The following is a 19,313-nucleotide window of genomic DNA, read 5'->3' as shown; positions in this document are numbered from 1 at the left end:
GATACCCAGTGTTTCTAACTCGGTTCAAGGGTTAGAAGGCAGCAGGTAGCAGAAAGGCTGCACCCCAGTGAAACTGCACTTTATGGAGCGTAAACTACGCCCTTCAGAACACCCTCTGCCCTGTATTGCAATCGCTTGTGTAGCTGGTTGTCTTTGCCATCAGACTGGGAGCTCTTATGCTTGTTCCCCCAGGGCTGTGAAATCAGGACGGATTACGGCCCCCTGCTGCACACGCTGGCCGAGTTTGGGTGGCTGCTGACCAACGTGCTGCCTACACCTATACTGAGACACGACAGGTAGTGCCAAAGTGTCCTTACACACTCTTCTCATTCTAAAATACAGTTCCTTTTTTAGGTAACCCAACTTAAGTGCCTATTTAATGCCTACAAAAACTGAACTTTCTAATCTGATTTCATGGGTCTTGGAGATCAGCAAATCTAATCCCCTTGCGTTATCTATATACAATCTATTCCCCTTCCCAAGGGCACACAAGTTCACCAGGCAGAGCCACAGCAGGGACACAGCAGGCTGCCTCCCAACTCAAGGCTGCTTCTGCACGAACTCAAGATGCTGGTTCTTCCCTAGAGTGAAAATTGAGTCCATATCAATCTGCAAATAGAGAAACACTCTGCAGGGTCCGGGGTCCTGCTCTTCCTCTCTGCACAGGTGAAGCTGCGCTGCCCCCCCGCCCCCCCCCCAGAGGCCTGGGCGGAGCAGGCAGCACTTCCACCTGCGCCCAGCCCCGGAGCAGGGGCTTGTTAGCTGTTTCCACTAAAACAAATGCCTATGTTAGAATTAAAATATCAACAGTTCACTAATACCAACTTTTCCTTTTCACCTTTTACTAATTATCCCTGTTTCCTTTCCTGAAAAGGAAAAATTAAGTTGTACTTCTTTCTGAAAGAGAGAGAGACCAATTAAATCTGTATAGAGTGCTCTCCCATCCTTTGGACTCAGAGGTGTCCCCTCTGCCCTATTTGGCATCCAGAAAAGGACTGACTGTGGGGCTGTCTGTCTGGGCCAGGGACCACCTGCAGAGGACAGCACAGGCCCACCCAGGCTTCCCTTCTGGCTGAAGCAGTAGTGGTTTAACATCCTGAGTAATTATGACCTGTAGCTGAGGAACACAACTCCTCCTTCCTCAGTTTCATCCACCTTTTCTGGTTTTTCTAGCTTAGCAACTTAGCAGTATCCCAAGGTGCCTGCAAACTTTAACACGCATTTGATTGAGAACCTGACTGGTGTGGCTCAGCTGGTTGGGTGTCGTCCCACAAAACCAAAGGTCGCCAGTTTGGCTCCTGTTTCTCTCCGACTGATGGATGTTTCTCTCTCACATCAATGTTTCCCTCCCTCTGTTTCTCCCTCTCTTCCCCGCTCTCTAAAGATAAATCTTTAAAAAATTTGATTGGCATGGCTTTATAATAAAGCCACACCTTCTTCAGGTGGAGAGAGGGATAAAGGTAGGTACAGAGTTAACGCGCTCACGCTTTAAAAGGAAGGATTAGAAGTAAGCAAAGCAATTCATCTGCTTTTCTTCTCAGAGATCTATAGTCACTTTCAAACTGTGAGAGACACTCCCTGAAGCATAATTTCCCATCTTTTAAAAATCCGTGGCATACCTAACCAGGTCACAGCACATCAATCATTGTCAAAATGTTGTCTTCAGACCAAGCAACATGAATTCCCTGGGGAGCCCACCCCAGGGGACAGTCAGGAGCTTTGGGGGTGGAACCCAAGAACCTGCATCTCACAAGCTCTTGAAGCTTATCAGCACTCTGAATAACTTGGGCATTTGGCGGTCTCACCTTTTTGGCAGTTCTCCTAGCTGCATAATGTAGGACAGTGATGTCAAACTCATTTTCACCGGGGGCCACATCAACCTCGTGGTTGCCTTCAAAGGGCTGAATGTAATATCAGCTCCTTAACAGTTGAGGAGTACTTACATTTATACAGTCCTAAAATTATTTCAGCCCTTTGAAGGCAACCATGAGGCTGATGTGGCCCCCAGTGAAAATGAGCTTGTCACCCCTGATGTGGGGTGTCATTTAGCCTGTTATAGTTAATCCTTCCTAAAAGTGCTCTGAGTTCTGAGCCTTTCATGTTCCTTTTCCTCAGTGAAAAGCGTTTTTATCATTCCTCCCTGGCATTCACTCAGGGCTTCAGTTCCCATGAGTCTAAATATTTTCCGAAGTGACGTGAATGACTGGCTGGGCACTAGATTAAACAAAGCCCAGTGGGCTGGATGCTAAGCCGTGAACACTGGGTGGGATTCTTCAGCATCTCCTGCTTCTGGTTGGTTTGGTAATGTGGATGGGACTGAGATCAAAGGTGGGGAAGGAGAGGTCTCAAGGATGTGAAGGGGAGGGGGACCTGGAGCCACACTCATCTTAACCACCTGGTCCTGCATGACAAACCGCGTAAGGTTACAGGCTGTCCCCAGGGATAAGGGGGCCCACTCGAACGAGGAGCAGCCACCAACTCGAATGAGGAGTAGTCACAGTGGACCTCCCAGGCCCTCCCCATGGAAGCTTGTCTTCGTGTGCAATTAAAATAGCAAGGGGGCTAGTGCCGGGCTGCTCGTTAAACTATTGATCATTACAGCAAAATACTGAACACAATATAAATATCTGTCAGTAAAAACTGGTGAAATAAATTATGGACTATCCACACAATACAATAATATGAAGCTGATTTGAAAATGATAATGTAGATCTATAAATATATTGTCATAGAAGTCTCTGTTGATAATTGTTGAGTTTTAAAAAAGGTTTCGGGTCAATTTCATAGTACAATACAATTTTTTTAAAGTTTATACATTTTGAATGTATCTAGCAAAACTCTGAAAGGTTGCATAGAAATTCTAGTGACTTCTGGCCAAGATGAAGGTAAGGTAGAGATACACTGTGCCTCCTCACACAACCAAAAGGACAACAACAAATTTAAAAACAAAAACAACCAGAACTGACAGAAAATCAAACTGTATGGAAATCCGACAACCAAAGACTTAAAGAAGAAACATTCATACAGACCAGTCGGTAGGATGGGCAGAGACAGGCAGCTGGGCAGAGAAGACTCATGGCAAGGCAGCAGCAGGCAGACCCAGCGAAGTGGTGGCTGGCAGAGCATGTGGTCCCACATTTGCATGCAGATAAACCGGGAGGAACAACTGGGGAGGGAGACAGACCTCACAACCTGGAGTTCCAGCACGGGGAAATAAAGCCTCAAACCTCTGATTGAAAACACTTGTGGGGGTTGTGGCAGCGGGAGAAACTCCCAGCCTTGCAGGAGAGTTGGTTGGAGAGACCCACAGGGTCTTAAAATGTACACAAGCCCACCCACCCGGGAATTAGCTCCAGAAGAGCCCAATTTGATTGTGGGTAGCAGGGAAAATGACTAAAATCTGGCAGAGAGTAGAACAAGCAGCATTGTTCCTTCTCTGACCCCTCCCCCACATACAGCGCTACCAGGCAGTGATGTGGATTGTCCCACCCTGACAAATGCCTAAGGCTCCACCCCTCACTACAGAACAGGCGCACTGAGACCGAAAAAAAAAGTCCCAAATGAAAGAACAGATCAAAGCTCCAGAAAAAATACAACTAAGCAACAAAGAGATAGCCAACCTATCAGATACATAGTTCAAAACACTGCTAATCAAGATGCTCACAGAAATTGTTGCGTATGGTCACAAAATAGAGGAAAAAGTAAAGGCTATGAAAAGTGAAATAAAACAAAATGCACAGGGAACCAACAGTGACAGAATGGAAACAGGGACTCAAATCAATGGTGTGGACCAGAAGGAAAAAAGAAACATTCACCAGAACAAAACGAAGAAACAAGAATTCAAAAAAATGAGAGGCTTAGGAACCTCCAGGACAACCTTAAATGTTCCAACATCCAAATCATAGGGGTGCCGGAAAGAGAAGAGGAAGCAAGAAATAGAAAACTAATTTGAAAATATAATGAAGGAGAACTGCCCCAATCTGGCCAAGGAAATAGACTTCCAGAAAGTCCAGGAAGTTCAGAGAGTCCCAAAGAAGTTGGACTCAAGGAAGCACACACCAAGGCACATAATCATTAAGTTACCCAAGATTAAAGATAAAGAGAGAATCCTAAAAGCAACGAGAGAAAAGGAGACAGTTACCTATAAACTGTTCCCATAAGACTATCTGCTCATTTCTCAAAAGAAACCTTACTGGCAAGAAGGGGCTGGAAAGAAGTATTCAAAGTAATCAAAGGCAAGGACCTACATCCAAGATTATTCTTTCCAGCAAAGCTGTCATTTCTAATGGAAGTGCAGATAAAGTGCTTCCTAGATAAGGTCAAGTTAAAGGAGTTCATCATCACCAAGCCCTTATATGAAATGTTAGAGGGACTTATCTAAGAAAAAGAAGATAAAAAATATGAACAGTAAAATGACAATAAAAAATCACAACTATCAACAACCGAACATAAAACAAAAACAAAAACTAAGTAAGCAAACAACTAGAACAAGAACAGAATCACAGAAGTGGAGATCACATGGAGGGTTATCAGCAAGGAAGGGGAAGGAGGGAGTGAGGGAAAAGATACAGGGAATAAGTAGCATAAATGGTAGGTAGAAAATAGACGGGGGAGGTTAAAAATAGTATGGAAAATGTATAAGCCAAAGAACTTATATGTATGACCCATGGACATGAACTAAGGGGTGGGGGAACTGCGGGTGGGAGAGGATATGCAGGGTGGAGGGGAATAAAGGGAGGAAAATGGGACAACTATAATATATTGACAATATAATATTAGTTGCCCTGGCTGGTGTAGCTCAGTGGATTGAGCGTGGGCCTGTGAACCAAAGAATCATGGTTCAATTCCCAGTCAGGGCACATGCCTGGGTTGCAGGCTAGTTCCCAGCAGGGGACGTACGCATGAGAGGCAACCGTACATTGATGTTTCTCTCCCTCTCTCCTTCACTTCCCCTCTAAAGATAAATAAATAAAATCTTTAATATATATATATATATATATATATATATATATATATATATATATATAATATTAGTTTGCTAAGACTCCCATAACAAGTACCACAGACTTGATGGCTTAATATTTATTCTTTTTTCTTTTTTTTTTTTACATTTTTTATTGATTATGCCATTACCTTTGTTCTATTCCCCCCTCCTTTCCCCTCCACCCTACACACCCCTCTCCCACCATTCCCCCCCTTTAGTTCATGAACACGTGTCTCAAGTTCTTTAGATTCTGTATCTTCCCTACTATTCTTACCCTCCCCCCATCTATTTTCTATCTACTGTCTGTGCTACTTATTTTCTGTACCTTCTCCCCTCTTCTCCTTCTCCCACTCCCCTGTTGCTAATCCTCCATGTGATCTTCATTTCTATGGTTCACTCCTGATCTAGCTGTCCTCTTAATTTGCTTTTGTTTTAGGTGTGGTTGTTGATAACTGTGAGTTTGCTGTCCTTTCACTGTTCATCTTTTTTATCTTCTTTTTCTTAGATAAGTCCCTTTAACATTTCATATAATAAGGGCTTGGTGATGATGAACTCCTTGAATTTGATCTTATCTGAGAAGCACTTTATCTGCCCTTCCATTCTAAATGAAAACTTTGCTGGATAGAGCAATCTTGGTTGTAGGTCTTTGGTTTTCATGACTTGGAATACCTCTTTCCAGCCCCTTCTTGCCTGTAAGGTCTCTTTTCAGAAATCAGCTGACAGTCTGATGGGAACTCCTTTGTAGGTGACAGTCCCCTTAGCTCTTGCTGCTTCTAGGATTCTCTCCTTCATTTGAATCTTGGCTAATGTAATTATGATGTGCCTTGGTGTGTTTCTTCTTGGGTCCAACTTCTTTGGGACTCTCTGAGCTTCCTGGATTTCCTGGAAGTCTATTTCCTTTGCCAAAACAGGGAAGTTCTCTCTTATTATTTGTTCAAATAGGGTTTCCACTCGTGACTGTTCCTCTTCCCCTTCTGGTACCCCTATAATTCCAATGTTGGAGCGTTTAAAGATGTCCTGGAGGTTCCTGAGCCTCTCCTCATTTTTTTGAATTCTTGTTTCTTCATTCTTTTCTGTTTGGTCATTTTTTCCTTCCTTCTGGTTCACTCCCTTGATTTGAGTCCCAGTTTCCTTTCCATTACTGTTGGTTTCCTGTGCATTACCATTCATTTCAATTAGTTTAGCTTTCATATGTTTCTCTAATTTGTGACTAAAATCAACCAGTTCTGTGAGCATCCTGATCACCAGTGTTTTGAACTGTGCATCTGAAAGTTTGGCTATTTCTTCATCACTTAGATTTATCGGCTCTGGGGCTCTGAGTTGTTCTTGAGCCATTTTTGGTCTGTTCATGCCCCTTAAGTATGAGGAGCAGAGCCTTAGTTGTTTACCAGGGCGGGGCCACCCAGATCACTGGTTTGTGAGGCTGTTTGTGGGGGCGGGGTCAGAGAGGGAGCAATGGCGGTCTTCGCAGCTCGCCAGTCCATCCCACCTCCCCGGCCTGTTTATCCGAGCGGGAATGTGCAAGCCCGCCGCCCTGCACCGTGCGATCTCAATGCTCGCCTCTTCACTGGTTTATCTGCACGCAAATTCTCCACCTACTGCAGACAGCCAGCCGCGCCTCTTCCCTGTGTCTGCCCATAGCTAGCCCGCACCTGGGATCTACGCCTTCCGCTGCTTGCGCACCACCTGGTTGGGGATCTTTTTTGCCAACCCCCTCTGCTGCTGGCTTTGCTCCTCTTACCGGTTTAGCTGAGCATTTCGTTGTCTTTGGACTCCGTATTGTCGATTTTCTGTGTGGTTTGTGTTTATTATTGTTGAAACTTTGTTTTTATATATGGTTGTGCGTGGACGCAAGGTGTTTCCACCTACGCCTCCATCTTCCTCCATCTTCTTCATTTTTTAATTTCTATTTTTTAAACCTGCTCAGTCATTAATTATAGTCTCTTATTCTTCAATCATATTTTTATTCATTTGTTTTATTTCTCTAAACATTTAAGTCTTTTTTTTATTTCATTTCTTTATCTTTAGAAGGGAAGGGAAGGAGAGAAATATCAGTGTATGGTTGCTTCTGGTACATTCCCTGCTGGGAACTGGCCTGCAACCCAGGCATGTGCCCTGATGGGGAATCAAACCAAGATCTCTTGGTTCACAGGCCCGTGCTCAATCCACTGAGCTACACCAGCCAGGGCTTTAAGTCTTTATTTTGTATCTCTGTGTGTTAATTTAACAACTGAAGTATGTGGGGATTTTTTTCTTAAATAGGGGGATGAGTACATGATTATTAAATTACTATTATTTACATCTTAAATGTAATTCATCATCTTTTATATGTATTCAATATTTGATTACAAAACAATACATTTTTAAAAGAAAAAGCAAAAAATATTCCCATCAAACACTTTCCACTTTCTGTAACCCCAGCGACACCGCCAGGAGTCAACCCCTCTCCTTCCGAGCCCTCTGTGGGCGGACCCGTCCGCCCTCACGTTCCCCTTCGCACCACCCAGAGCGCTGGACTGAGTAGGCGTTGCACTCACGCTGCTGGGTTTGAGTGTCTATAAAAGAAGCTATAACTCTCAATGGGGCGACCGTACTTAGAAATTAAAGGAACACTCTTCATTATTCATCAAATAATATAAATAAAGTGTTTTATTTATGGCAAAGCTTTAAAAAAAGGAAATTCTTGTGAGTGGTTAGTTCTTGGAATTATGAGCAGGGGAAGGGGAAAGAAGGGATTTCTACTTGTTCTTTATATGTTTTTTATGATTCTGATTTTTTACAAATAATACATATTTATTCTGTGATTTTTTTTGAAAGAAAGGTTTTTTTAAAGCAAAGAATCAAGTAAAAAAAAATGTGGACTCCATATATAGTGTCTTCCCTGAAGGAGCTTGAAGCTGGTTAAGCTTACATTCAGTAGGTCACCGGGGCCTCGCATTCGGCTTGGGACAGGTCAAGTTCACCTGTCATGTAGTATAACATTGTAACTACCAAGGGCTATATGTTCCACAGAAGTATTAAAAGTCAGCGAGTCTAGACTGTCAACGTTGGATGAAATATTCAAATAGTAAAGAGACTAAGAGGCAGTAGCACCATTTAGCAGAGAACCCCATTTAGGAATCTGCTTTTGACCCTGGGTAGAAGGTAGCAGAAAAACGTATTTTACCAGTAATTGCCCTTGTGCAACAAGGTACACTAGAGCACACAACGTCAATGTTCTTTGGTATGCCAGGGACATTTTGCAATATCAGTGTTTGCTTTGTCCCTTTACATTTTGTAAGCTGGGTCCTTCCAAGTGCCTGCAAGGTAGACAATGTAGGATGAAGGTTAAGGTTCACTGTGATGTGATAACAGAGATTTGGTAAAACCTGTTTATCCTCTGCCTTTTGATTCTTGTTCAGACATGCTGTCCCTGTGATGGCCTCATGCTGGTCTTAGCTGCCTCGGTGCACAGGAAGCAGGGCTGATTGTCAGCCATGAAAACAAAGTACTACGTGTGGTTCTCCTTGGTCCAGGTGGACCACACAGCTTGGAAATTTTTAGTCTCTGAAACTAGAATGGTCCATTTTAATTACAAATCTCATTTTAATTAGTTTCACCATTAACTAACTGTTATGACTTTGGGAAGTCACCTAACCTCTTTAGGTCTCAGTATCCTCATCTGGACAATGATACAATAATATCAACTTTACTGGATTGTCATGATGATTGAGTAAGATCACACATGCAAAGTACCAATGCAGGACCTATGCCCAGTGGACTAATAAATTAAAGCTCTTATCTGGGACCTAATCCTTTGGCAGAATCCAAATCTCTGAGAAGTGGAAACCAACCAGGCAAGAACGACAACTTGGACTGTTCTAAATCATTGTATTTTAGCAAATGTAAATAGTATAGCTCCTTCTATACAAAATCAGCACTGAGGATTACGAGCCAGGAAAAGAAACAAGAATAAATAGCAGCACTATGAAGACATGGGCTTTCCATGTATGGTCACACCCAAATGAGCACCTGCCATGGCCCTTCTCTTGGAGCCTGCGTGTCTGGACGAGGGGCTCAGACCACTGCCAGTGACTGCGTTCCTCCTTCCTGTTTCTGTCTCTTACACAACAGTGTCTTAAACAACTTCGACTCTCTCCTTCTCTTCTGTTACATAAGCCATAACTTAAATGGTCTATTCATAAGGTACTTTCCCCTTATTTCATTCATTACTTGAATATACCCCACTATCTGATCGCATCGGGGTATTTTCCCTGTGTTTCTAGAGTAAGGTTGTTGCTTCATTATCCTCGGCAATACCATACCACCGATGTTTAAAGCTGTACTACCACAGAAACATCGAAACGTGGCAACCTGATATCACACTGTTCTAAGATTACTGTTGTCAGCCCTGAAAGCATTCCAGAATCCCTTCTTGATCGTTATCACTATATAATTATATGAATGGGCCCAACTGCTTCTTTTTCAAAAAAATTAAGGTGAAAATTGACAATCTCTTTAGGGAAAATCTGGTAGAGGACCAAATTAGCCTAACTAGCAGCTAACATTACTGACCTTAAAATAGTTACAGGAACAAGCCCTGGCTGCTGTAGCTCAGTAGATTGAGTGCTGGTCTGTGAAGCAAAGGGTTGCTGGTTCAATTCCCAGACAGGGCACATGCCGGGTTTCAGGCCAGGTCCCCAGTGCGGGGGGTGCATGAGAGGCAACCACACATTGATGTTTCTCTCCCTCTCTTTCTCCATTTCTCCTTCCCTTCCTCTCTGTATAAAATTAAATACATAAAATATTTTTAAAAAATAGTCACAGGAACAAAATGGAAGTAAATTAAATACATAAAATCTTTAAAAAAATAGTCACAGGAACAAAATGGAAGTTGGAGCCAAAGTTCCCTCCAAATAATAATGGGGAAGGGAGGCAGCAATGTGCATTTCAACAAGAATCCAAGGTGATTCTAATTCACTATCAGTAACACTGAATTATAACCTTAACCTTAAGAGAGAAAAAATGTTAGAATCAAGCGATACTTTACTGAGAATACAAAAGCTTGGTCCTTAAGGACAACAATGAGTAACAAAAAGAGAAAAAGGTCTCCTCCCTGTGATGTCAGCTTCCACTCTCCTCTTCCATTTCCTGCAGCCCCTTCAAAAAGCGCTCCCCAGCCTTGACCCCACAGCCCAGAAGCACCAGAAGTCTCTGCAGTTATTTAAGACACTTCAGCGCACCGATCATTTCCTCTAAATCCTCGAGTGACAGCGGAGCGGGAGTTGCATGTTTCTATGCAGTGGAGGCAGAGGCTGGGTTTCAGGTGTGGCCCCTCTGGTGCACTGCTCTTGCCTGATGTAAGCTCTGTGCAAACAGCATTGTGTAACTCACCGCTGCGACCTAAATTCACAGTGACCTTGCAGCGAGCAGTATTTTGATAAGGTCACCTTTTTTAAGACAGTCCATTTGTCTACTGCATATACTTCCAGTAATCACCCTTCCTCATCTGAACTTAAAGTTTTAGCATTTTGTCAGGGGGAGCAGTTGGGAGAAGCACAATGGTGCAGTGGCCTTCTGTGTCTTTCACACACACACACTGATACCTGAGAAACAAGTTAAGGCCACTAGACAAAGGAACTTTAAAACTAAACATATAGCTAGCTACAAAGGTGCAAGCTAAATTTTAATTTTGTGATTTTGCTTTTAAAAAGTTAATTTTTATTTCATATTTTATTTCCAAGTTGCAATCATTAAGCCATGGCAAATAAATAATGTACAAGATAATGTAAAACTAATCAGAAAGTACAAAGCAACATAACAGTTCCACCCCCTCTAGTGTAATGGATTTTGAAGCCATAACCGAAAGCTTTTGGTAAGAATATTTTTATTTCACGAGTGACTAGGCAGTTGCAGATAAACCACTCATTGGAAACCAGCTCAGCTGTGTGCAGCTTGACTCACACTCTTGCATTTTATTTCAAAAAGAATGTTTCTTCAGTTCAACTCACATTTTTATTGAGTGCCTGGTGTGCACAGGCAGTATTTTACCCACTCTGGGGACAGACTCTGGCTTCCAGGAACTCATAATCTGCTTGGGGAGAAAACACGGTCACAAATAACTAATGCGGAGCAGACCGTGAGTCCTGCAGTGGGGGTCAGAGCAAGTGTTCTCAATAAGGGGATGGATATGGCCCCACGGGGGGGAAAGTTAGTTACGGTGGGCTGAGGAAACCTCACATATCATGATGGTCTGTGGTCCTCCAAAAAGTTCACAGCACATAAATAGACACACTGCATATCTTAGGCATTACATTTTAATGGGGGAGGGAGAGGAATGAGGGGGAGACGCCTAAAAAGGCTCCCTGAGGAAGCAACAGTGAAAAAGAGCTGAGTGGAAGGCAGACGAATACGGTGGCGGAGGCGGACAGAGGAGAGCAGGCCTGCGAAGGCTTCAGACCGGGCTTCCAACGCGTCTTAGAGAGGGAGTGTTCCTGGCGGCAGGCGGGCAGACCAGAAGGAGTATACAGGCTTCATCCCACTGGTCTGTGCACGGCGGCTGCGGGAACCCGCAGCAGAACAGGAATGAGGGGATGGATCAGGGACGCCTGCCGTGCGCCTAGAGGGTGCAAGCTGAAGTATTTCCACCTCCGGCAAGCAGGATATATTCAAGGAAAAGTGAGCACAGGTAAATGAATTCCTAAAAACCTCTCCTCATTTAAAACCCATAGAATTCAAGACTGATTTTCCCAAAACAATAAATGTGAAAGGGAAGGGGACCTTGTTACCAGATGTAAATCTACAACCATTCTCCTACATGTCACCATTACATATACAGTACTCTTAACGCAATTTTTGTTAAATAAAACACACATATAGAAAATGCATCAAATACAAATGTGCGCAATTACAAACCTGGACAAGACAGAGAACGTTGCCAGCAGTTTAGAAGCAGCCCATGTATCCCCCACGCCCCCACTCCCTTCACTCAGAGGGGACATGATCCCAACTGTAAGACAGTCACTTCCTCGCTTTGCCTAAGAGTTTTACCGCTTACATATACATCCCTAAGCAATGCAATTCAGTTTTGCCTGTGTTTAAATTTTATGAAAATGGAAATAGATATTCCTTTACGCGTCCTTTCATTTAGCATTGTTTGTAAGACTTCTCCATGTTGTTGTGCGTGGCAGTTTATTCCTTCCCTCTGCGGCCGGTGGTGTGGTTGCCCCCAGGGGTCAGCTCGGCCCGCGAAGCTGCTCTGCCTGAGATCAGGACTCCCCGCCCACAAGGGCGTTTCTCAAGGGTGCAGACCTAGAAATGGAACCGCTAGGTCGGAGGTCATTTCTTTAGCTTTATTAGAGACATGCCACTCTTTCCAAGTGGAATGTTGAAGTTTACAGTCTCAGAGCAGAATATGAGCGTTCCCACTGCTCCCACAAAAAAATATCATCAGACTTGTAAAGGTTGCCATTCTGGGAAGTATATATAAACTATGATGCCAGTGTGGTTTTTTTTAGTCTGTAGTCACCAAATTCTACTAAAAGGAGTTGCATTTCCATGTGTTTATTGGCCATTTGGATTTTTTTTTTTTGTAAGGTACCTATTTAAACCATTTGCCCACATTTAAAATTGTGTTTATAAGGGTTTTTTTTATATACTGGATATAAGTTCTTTATTTGTTACATGTGTTGCAATTAATTATCTTTCTTAATTCGGTGACTTGCCTTTTTACTCTCTTTACGATGTCTTTTGACTAACAGAAGTTTTTAATTTAAAAATGAGCAAGTGTGCCTTTTTGCGATATTGTTTAAGCAATCTTTTCTTTACAAAAGCAACTGGGGAAGGGGATTAGTGAATTGTTTTCATATCTGAGTATAACAAGAAATTTTAATATTCCAAACTAACATAAAATTCTCTAAGCTATAGTTACTACTGGCTGGAGTGTCTGAAGAACACATTGCATGAGGGGAAGGGACAGTTAAAGCCTAAAAGATTCACACTGAATGTCAACGACCTTCCTAGATGTAAAAAGACCTAGGGAGCCTTTGGTCTCTCCTGCAAGCTTTTGCTCACTTGCTAGGATTTTTTTTTAATGTTCTCTGGCATTAATATATTACCACAGAAACAAAATGACTGCTTATTCATAAAGTCTTTGATTCTACAAATATTTACTGAGCACCACCTTAAAAGGGATTTACTGCTACTTAATATAGAAGATGCAGAGAGGAGAGGACAAACTCCTCAGGGGGCTTAGATGTGGTAGGAGGGAAATGTGTCCCAGTGGCCACATGAGCTGGTAAAGGGGTTAAGCTCCATCCGAGGGATCCACAGGAGCCCCCATGATGGGGCGCTGCTCTTGAGTTGTCACTGAAAGCTGTCTGAAGGCGGTCACACGTGAAATGAACCTCCAACAATGGGCAGGCTGAGAAGAGGCAGGGGTGGCAGCAGGACATCCAGGGGGAGAATGCCACAAACAGGAAGTTGGCCTGGGTTCAGGGGACAGTTCCCACTGAACAAGCAAAGGTGACTTCGTGGGTTCTTATATTTTAAAGACTGTAGACTGTTTCCCAGCTCCCCATAAATTCTAGGTACACCAGCTCTGTTTCACAGATGCTCGAAATCAGGAACAATATTAGACCAAGCAGAATTCATGTTGTCCTTGTAACTTCCAGCAAAAATAATTTTAAAATTTAAATATTGCCACAGATGTTATTAGACTCTGATAGAATTACTTTCTACTTTTCTTGCTTGTTTCTTTTTATAATTGAATTCACGGGGGAAGTCTTTTAAGGCAAAGATTTCAGTGTTTCATCTTTAATGTGGAGCTCAAATGCCGCAGGTCATGAACTTGCTCCCACCTCTCCTTCCTTCTACCGTACTACCTACCATGGGACCCGTAAGGTCTGTTTGCACAGTCTAACTGGCCCAGGAAAAATTAATGCTTGTTTTTATTTGTTTCATTATTCTCCACTACAACCTTGAATTGTAATGCTAAATTTGGATGATGCTACAGACAAAACTGGACTTTGCAAAATAGTCTACACTTACCCAGGTACTATAGTTTTCCAGCCAGAATGGAATTAAACTAGGCCACCCTCCTGTAGTCAGGGCTTCACTGACTCATTCTGCACTTGCTGTGGAGAGAGTGTGGTGCTATGGAAAGGGTGGGAACTGAGGTGACCAAGACAAACTCTTAGAACTCTGGTCTCAATTTCCTTATCCATGAAATGAGGGGAAAGGTCTTCTCTGTGCACTCTAAAGGACTATCATAGCCCTGGCCGGTGTAGCTCAATGGATCGAGTGCCACCCTATAAACCAAAGGGTCGCCTGTTCCATTCCCAGTCAGAGCACATGCCTGGGTTGTGGGCCACGTCCCCAGTTAGGGTAGCAGAAGCTTTCCCTCCCTCTCCTTCTCCTTCCCTTCTCCCTCCCTTCCCCTCTTTCCAAAATAAATAAATAAAATCTTTAAAAAATAATAATAATGTCTATCATAAGAAACAAATGCTAATTTACATGGCAAGTACTCAATACACTAAAAGCACTACTCCAGATGAAGTTACTGTTTTTAGTTTTATCCAAGAGATCTTCTGTTTATTGGGAAGCCCCCTACTGGGGACCTGGCCTGCAACCCACGCATGTACCCTGACTGGGAATTGAACTAGCGACCTTTCAGATTGCAGACTGGTGCTCAACCTTCTCAGTCACACCAGCCAAGGCCGTGCTTTTTCTTGATAGTCTATTAATACCACTGCAAAACCCTCTCCATAAATAACACTTAAATACAGTCTTCTTTTTGGTTCCTTATGAAATACATTGAAGAAGAAAAGTGGGGGAAAAGAAACCTTTATTGAGCATCTGCTGTGCCCAGGGTCTGTGCTAAGAACTTTGCACCCACCACCTTACTGATACCTTCAGAACCATCTCTGTTTTACAGAAAAGAAACAGGAAGTTCAGAACGACTGGGTGACTAGCTCGGTGTCACTCAGCTAGCAAGCAGCAGAGCTGGGGTGCAAACCCAGAATCCATCTGACTTTAAAGCCATTCCTGCCGTTTCCCTCACGTGAACTGCCTCTCTGAGCAACACATCACAGGAAAATGATGCGTCCGACATGTTGTAGCGTAAAGCTGTAGAACGGGTCGAACCCATTTCCTTCTGCCTCTCACACTTTTTGGATGACAATTTCTGTGGGGAGAGGAGACGCAGGCCTGGTCCTCTGAGAGGGCCCGGGGCATTTGAACCACTCTCTAGTCCCGTAATGACCTCAGCAGGCAAATCCTTTCAGACGTTTGTGCTGCTGGGCAAATGCAGGGTGGGGCAAAATAGGATTACAGTTGTTTGTATAGAAAATTATGTAATAATTAATAAAACATAATGCAAGAATAAACTCTGTTTCTTGTCCTCACAACTGTAAACCTACTCTGCCCCATCCTGTGTTCTGTTCCCAGCTCAGTAAATACAGTGACCTCAGGAGCCTCAGACCATGAGGGACTCCCGTGCCCTTACCACTAGTCACTCTGTGAGGCTCCAGACCTCTTTCCCTCAGTTCTACCATGATTAGATTCTCCAGACCGAAAGGGCTTCCACATCCAGCTGGACTTATTTTAAATCAGAATGGCCCTCAGAAAATGAGGACACAGAGGGCTCAGGCATATTTCAAACTGAAGACCTGGCTCTAAGGACCTCCCAAGATGTGGGAAGAAGCTGACCTTCCAAAGTTTTATCTGGGCATCTGGAGACTGAGCTGAGATAGCCAGCCTTTGAGAGGCCGTCTCCGAGTTTACGTTTCCCCCTGTTAGTAAAGGCGGAGAAGCCGGCTCTAGGACACACAGCACCTCCAGGGCGGTCAGACCTGCCCTGCCTGTGAATCCTTCAGCGCCACCACAGTCCCTGGTCTTCTGCTGCTTTCTAGTCAAGAAGAATTCGACCCTGCTCTTTCCTCCCATTTTTGGATAGTGGCAGGCCTTTGTTCCATCACGTGATTCTCTGAGTGGATCACACACCTAGAGCATTACCCAGAAACCTCTATTCTTGTGTACCCTTTGCCTCGACTTTTCTATTCGTGATTCTGAGACATTTCCCTCCTTTTTAACTCCACCCATTTCATTAAGTAAATGGAGGAAGTGGAGGGAAATTACATTCTTGTGCTCCTTCCAGCGGCAGGCGTAGTGGAGGGTCTTCATGGACGTGGACTTATTTATCCTTCACAAGGTCCCGGATAGGAAGAGAAAGTCAGGGAATTTAAGGATTTCACTAAAGTCATCAGCTATCAAGTGCTATGGGAGAGTCAGGATTTGAACCCAAGAACTTCTGGTTCCAAAGCCACTTCTGGTCCCTTTTTCGGTACACAAAGCAGCATCTGCAAAGAAAACTAATAGCTGTGGCTTAAGACCCTTGCCTGAAAAGTGATATAAAATTCTTCATATGTGGCAGCTCAAGTTAGTCTCTTCTCTTTCAAAGACAAGTTTCACAATGCAAACAAAATCTCCTCTTCCCAGAGAGAGACAGGGCCTTCTGGACTCGGCTGCACGCTTCTGTTCGCCTGCGTCCCAGCCGAGGTCTCCGGATGGTTTAAGGTGCTCTCAAAAGTTACGATACATTTCATATCAAGTCTTTTCCTTCTAAAGTCAAACTAAAATGAGATTAGACCAGAAGCAGTCTTTTTAAAATAAAAATAAAAATAAAAATAAAAAAGAAGCCTCCCCTGTCCACTTTGGGGAAAGATTTGCTTGTGTCTCAAAATTCAACAGCACAAGTAAGTTTGGGAAGCTCAAGCGTGTGGGTTTGACATGTACCTCTAAGAGCCAGAGTTTCAATGTTGCATTTGTTTTCCAGAAAAAGGAGCTCAGCATAAAATTCAGCTAATAGTGAGGTTTTGTTGGGGGTTTTTTTGCATAATAAAAGTCGTAACTGAGCAACATTAGCTACAGACACTCCTCCCCATAAATCCATGGAGACTGTGAAAACCATTTCAGGGAAATCCAAACCCCAAGTCGTCTTTGGCAAAGGGTAATTGGCCATGATGGTCATTAAATAAAGAGAATACTGAGTAGCTGCTCACAAAGCAGCATCTGCAAAGAAAACCAATAGCTGTGGCTCAAGTCCCTCGGCTGAAAAGCGATACAAAATTCTTCACATGTGGCAGCTCAAATTAGTCTCTTCTCTTTAAAAGACAAATTTCACAATGCAAACAAAAACTTTAAATCATATGCTTTTGACTTAATAATCCTCCTCCTGAGAATTTATCTCAAGATTTCCTTGAATAAGAATAAGATTATACATATTTCTTGAGTCATAAGAATAGGAAAACTATATATAGTTCTATAGCAGCATTATTTGTAACTATGGAAAACTGGAAATACCCTAATTTTTTAAAATAAAGGAGACTTAGTACATTTTGGTATCTTAAGTCTTTGAGATACTATGCAGCTATTAAGAACACAGCTGCAGGGCAGGGCAGGCCGTTCCGCGAGGAGCACAGGACACAGGGATGCAGGTGTGCGGCGGCTGCAGACATGCATCCCGTAGACAAAGACTAGAAGGGGACACAGGCGAGAACAGTTATGTTAGTGTGATGAGGTCGCAAGGTTTTAACATTAAAATTTTTTTTTGTAATGGCCATATTCCATTTTAGGGGATTTTTCTCCTTGTTTTTCCAGCTGCAACTTATATAAAATTATTTCTGAATTATTTTTGGATTGGGAGGTTATTTTACAAAGGGACATTCTAGCCACATGTTAAACATAGAAATTAGTATTCGCAAATACTAATGCTGTTGTTTTCTTTTGCAGTGAAGGGAATTTGGCTACAAAGCAGGTTGTGTTTCTTCAGAGACCAGTTATATGGAATTCAGCGGCTCAAACACCAGAAGTGAGTAAGGCTGATACTTTATGAACTGAGTGTTATATTGAAGCATTTAATCCTGGAACTCTCGTTCTAATTCTAAATGGCGAACACAGATGGGAAGTGTGGTTTTGATATGGAAATAGTCTTCTGAACCGACATAGAACAAGGGAAGTGCGCAGGCGGCCAGGCAACAGGAGCCAGTTCCGAAGGGGACCAGCACCCGCCAGCTCAGAACATGCCCCTTGGGCAGAAGGGTTATTCTGAGCGGAAGGCAATTAGGAAACAGCAGACACGGAGGAGCACTCCGCCCTCCGCCTTTCTGAGAAAAAGCGGGGCAGGAATTTCTTTGTATAAAGTGACATCGACTTCCATTTGTAAAGTCAGCTCCTGGTCCTGTAGCAGGAAGAGAAGTCGGCCAGCAGAGGCGACTGTCACTGGGGACAGCACTGACGCACAGGCCTGCTGAAATAACCACCCTCCTCCCTGGTCTCCCCGTGCCCTTGCCTGCCCACGTTTTCTTCCCCGAGCAGCCCGAACCCCTTCTGCGTTGTCTGGTCGCTCCTCTACAGCACATCGCCCTTTGTTAAAGAGGCGTGTAAGCCCCCGGGGTGCTATCTCTGGGTTTTCACCTCCTCTCTGTGAAGCCCCCATGCACATCCAAAATAAGCCTTTTCTTCTGTTAACCTGCCCTGTGCCACTTAAATCCGTAGTCACTGAACCTAAGAAAGTAGAGGACGTTTTTCCTCCTTACGGTTCTCAGTTTTGCGAGTGAATGTGCCGAATCCTGCAACCGATCTGTGCGATCTTGTCTGTCGTGACCTCTGTCAGTGCTTTCATGTTGTCTCCTCAAGTTCATCCATTTTTAGCTCTGTATAGTTTCCTTTTCTGTACGTTGTCAATGTAACAGGCGTCCAAACCTGTACAGACTTTTTACAAGTTTATCTAAGCCAAACTGATGACAGTTGCTGGGAAGCAAAATCTCAACAGATTGAGGAAATGCTCCAGAGAATGGAAAATTTGCAGCTTATTTTATATGTTGCAGTCAAAGGAGGAGGCCTGAGGGGGGTTGCGTGTCATTCGGCGGAGGCAGGTCAGGGAGGTGCAGGAAAGCAGAGCGGGGAATCTCTGAGGCTGGACAAAGGGTGGAATGGAGGGGCACGTACTTCCTTTACATTGGCAGGTATGGGGTAGTTACCAATGGGCATTCACAGCACACAGAGGCGGCGTGTGAAGATAACCATGAGGGGTTCAGTGGTCTTGTGCTCTGGTGGGAGACTGTGCCCTGAAAGGTCTGCAGGGGAAGGGGGATTACTCAGACATTCCAAAGGTGTGCTATTTTAGACACAAAAAGACAATAGACAGGCTCAGTTAAGGTAAAGACTGACGTTCGTTATGGGCCTATATGTGACTACCCACTCTGACCTGCTTTTAATGAAGAAGTTTTCACTTTAAACAATCCTGTGTGGTTGCTTCAGTCTCTGAGTTTCTAAGGCCGCCTCGCAGGCC

General features: G+C 43.6%; 1 protein-coding gene across 1 annotated transcript in view; it reads left to right on the top strand.

The window, feature by feature from the left end:
- RFTN2 (raftlin family member 2) overlaps nt 1-19,313 on the top strand; it is a 68,314-nt gene that overhangs the window by 34,752 nt on the left and 14,249 nt on the right. The window contains exons 7-8 of the mRNA XM_037167586.2: nt 193-296; nt 17,753-17,831. Coding sequence (XP_037023481.2) covers nt 193-296; nt 17,753-17,831 — 183 coding nt within the window. The remainder of the gene's footprint in view (nt 1-192; nt 297-17,752; nt 17,832-19,313) is intronic.

This window comes from Artibeus jamaicensis, unplaced genomic scaffold (genome assembly GCF_021234435.1).
Source record: "Artibeus jamaicensis isolate MK-2021 breed Jamaican fruit bat unplaced genomic scaffold, CSHL_Jam_final contig_391, whole genome shotgun sequence".
Lineage (NCBI taxonomy): Eukaryota > Metazoa > Chordata > Mammalia > Chiroptera > Phyllostomidae > Artibeus > Artibeus jamaicensis.
This window is presented reverse-complemented; position numbering and strand designations above follow the sequence as displayed.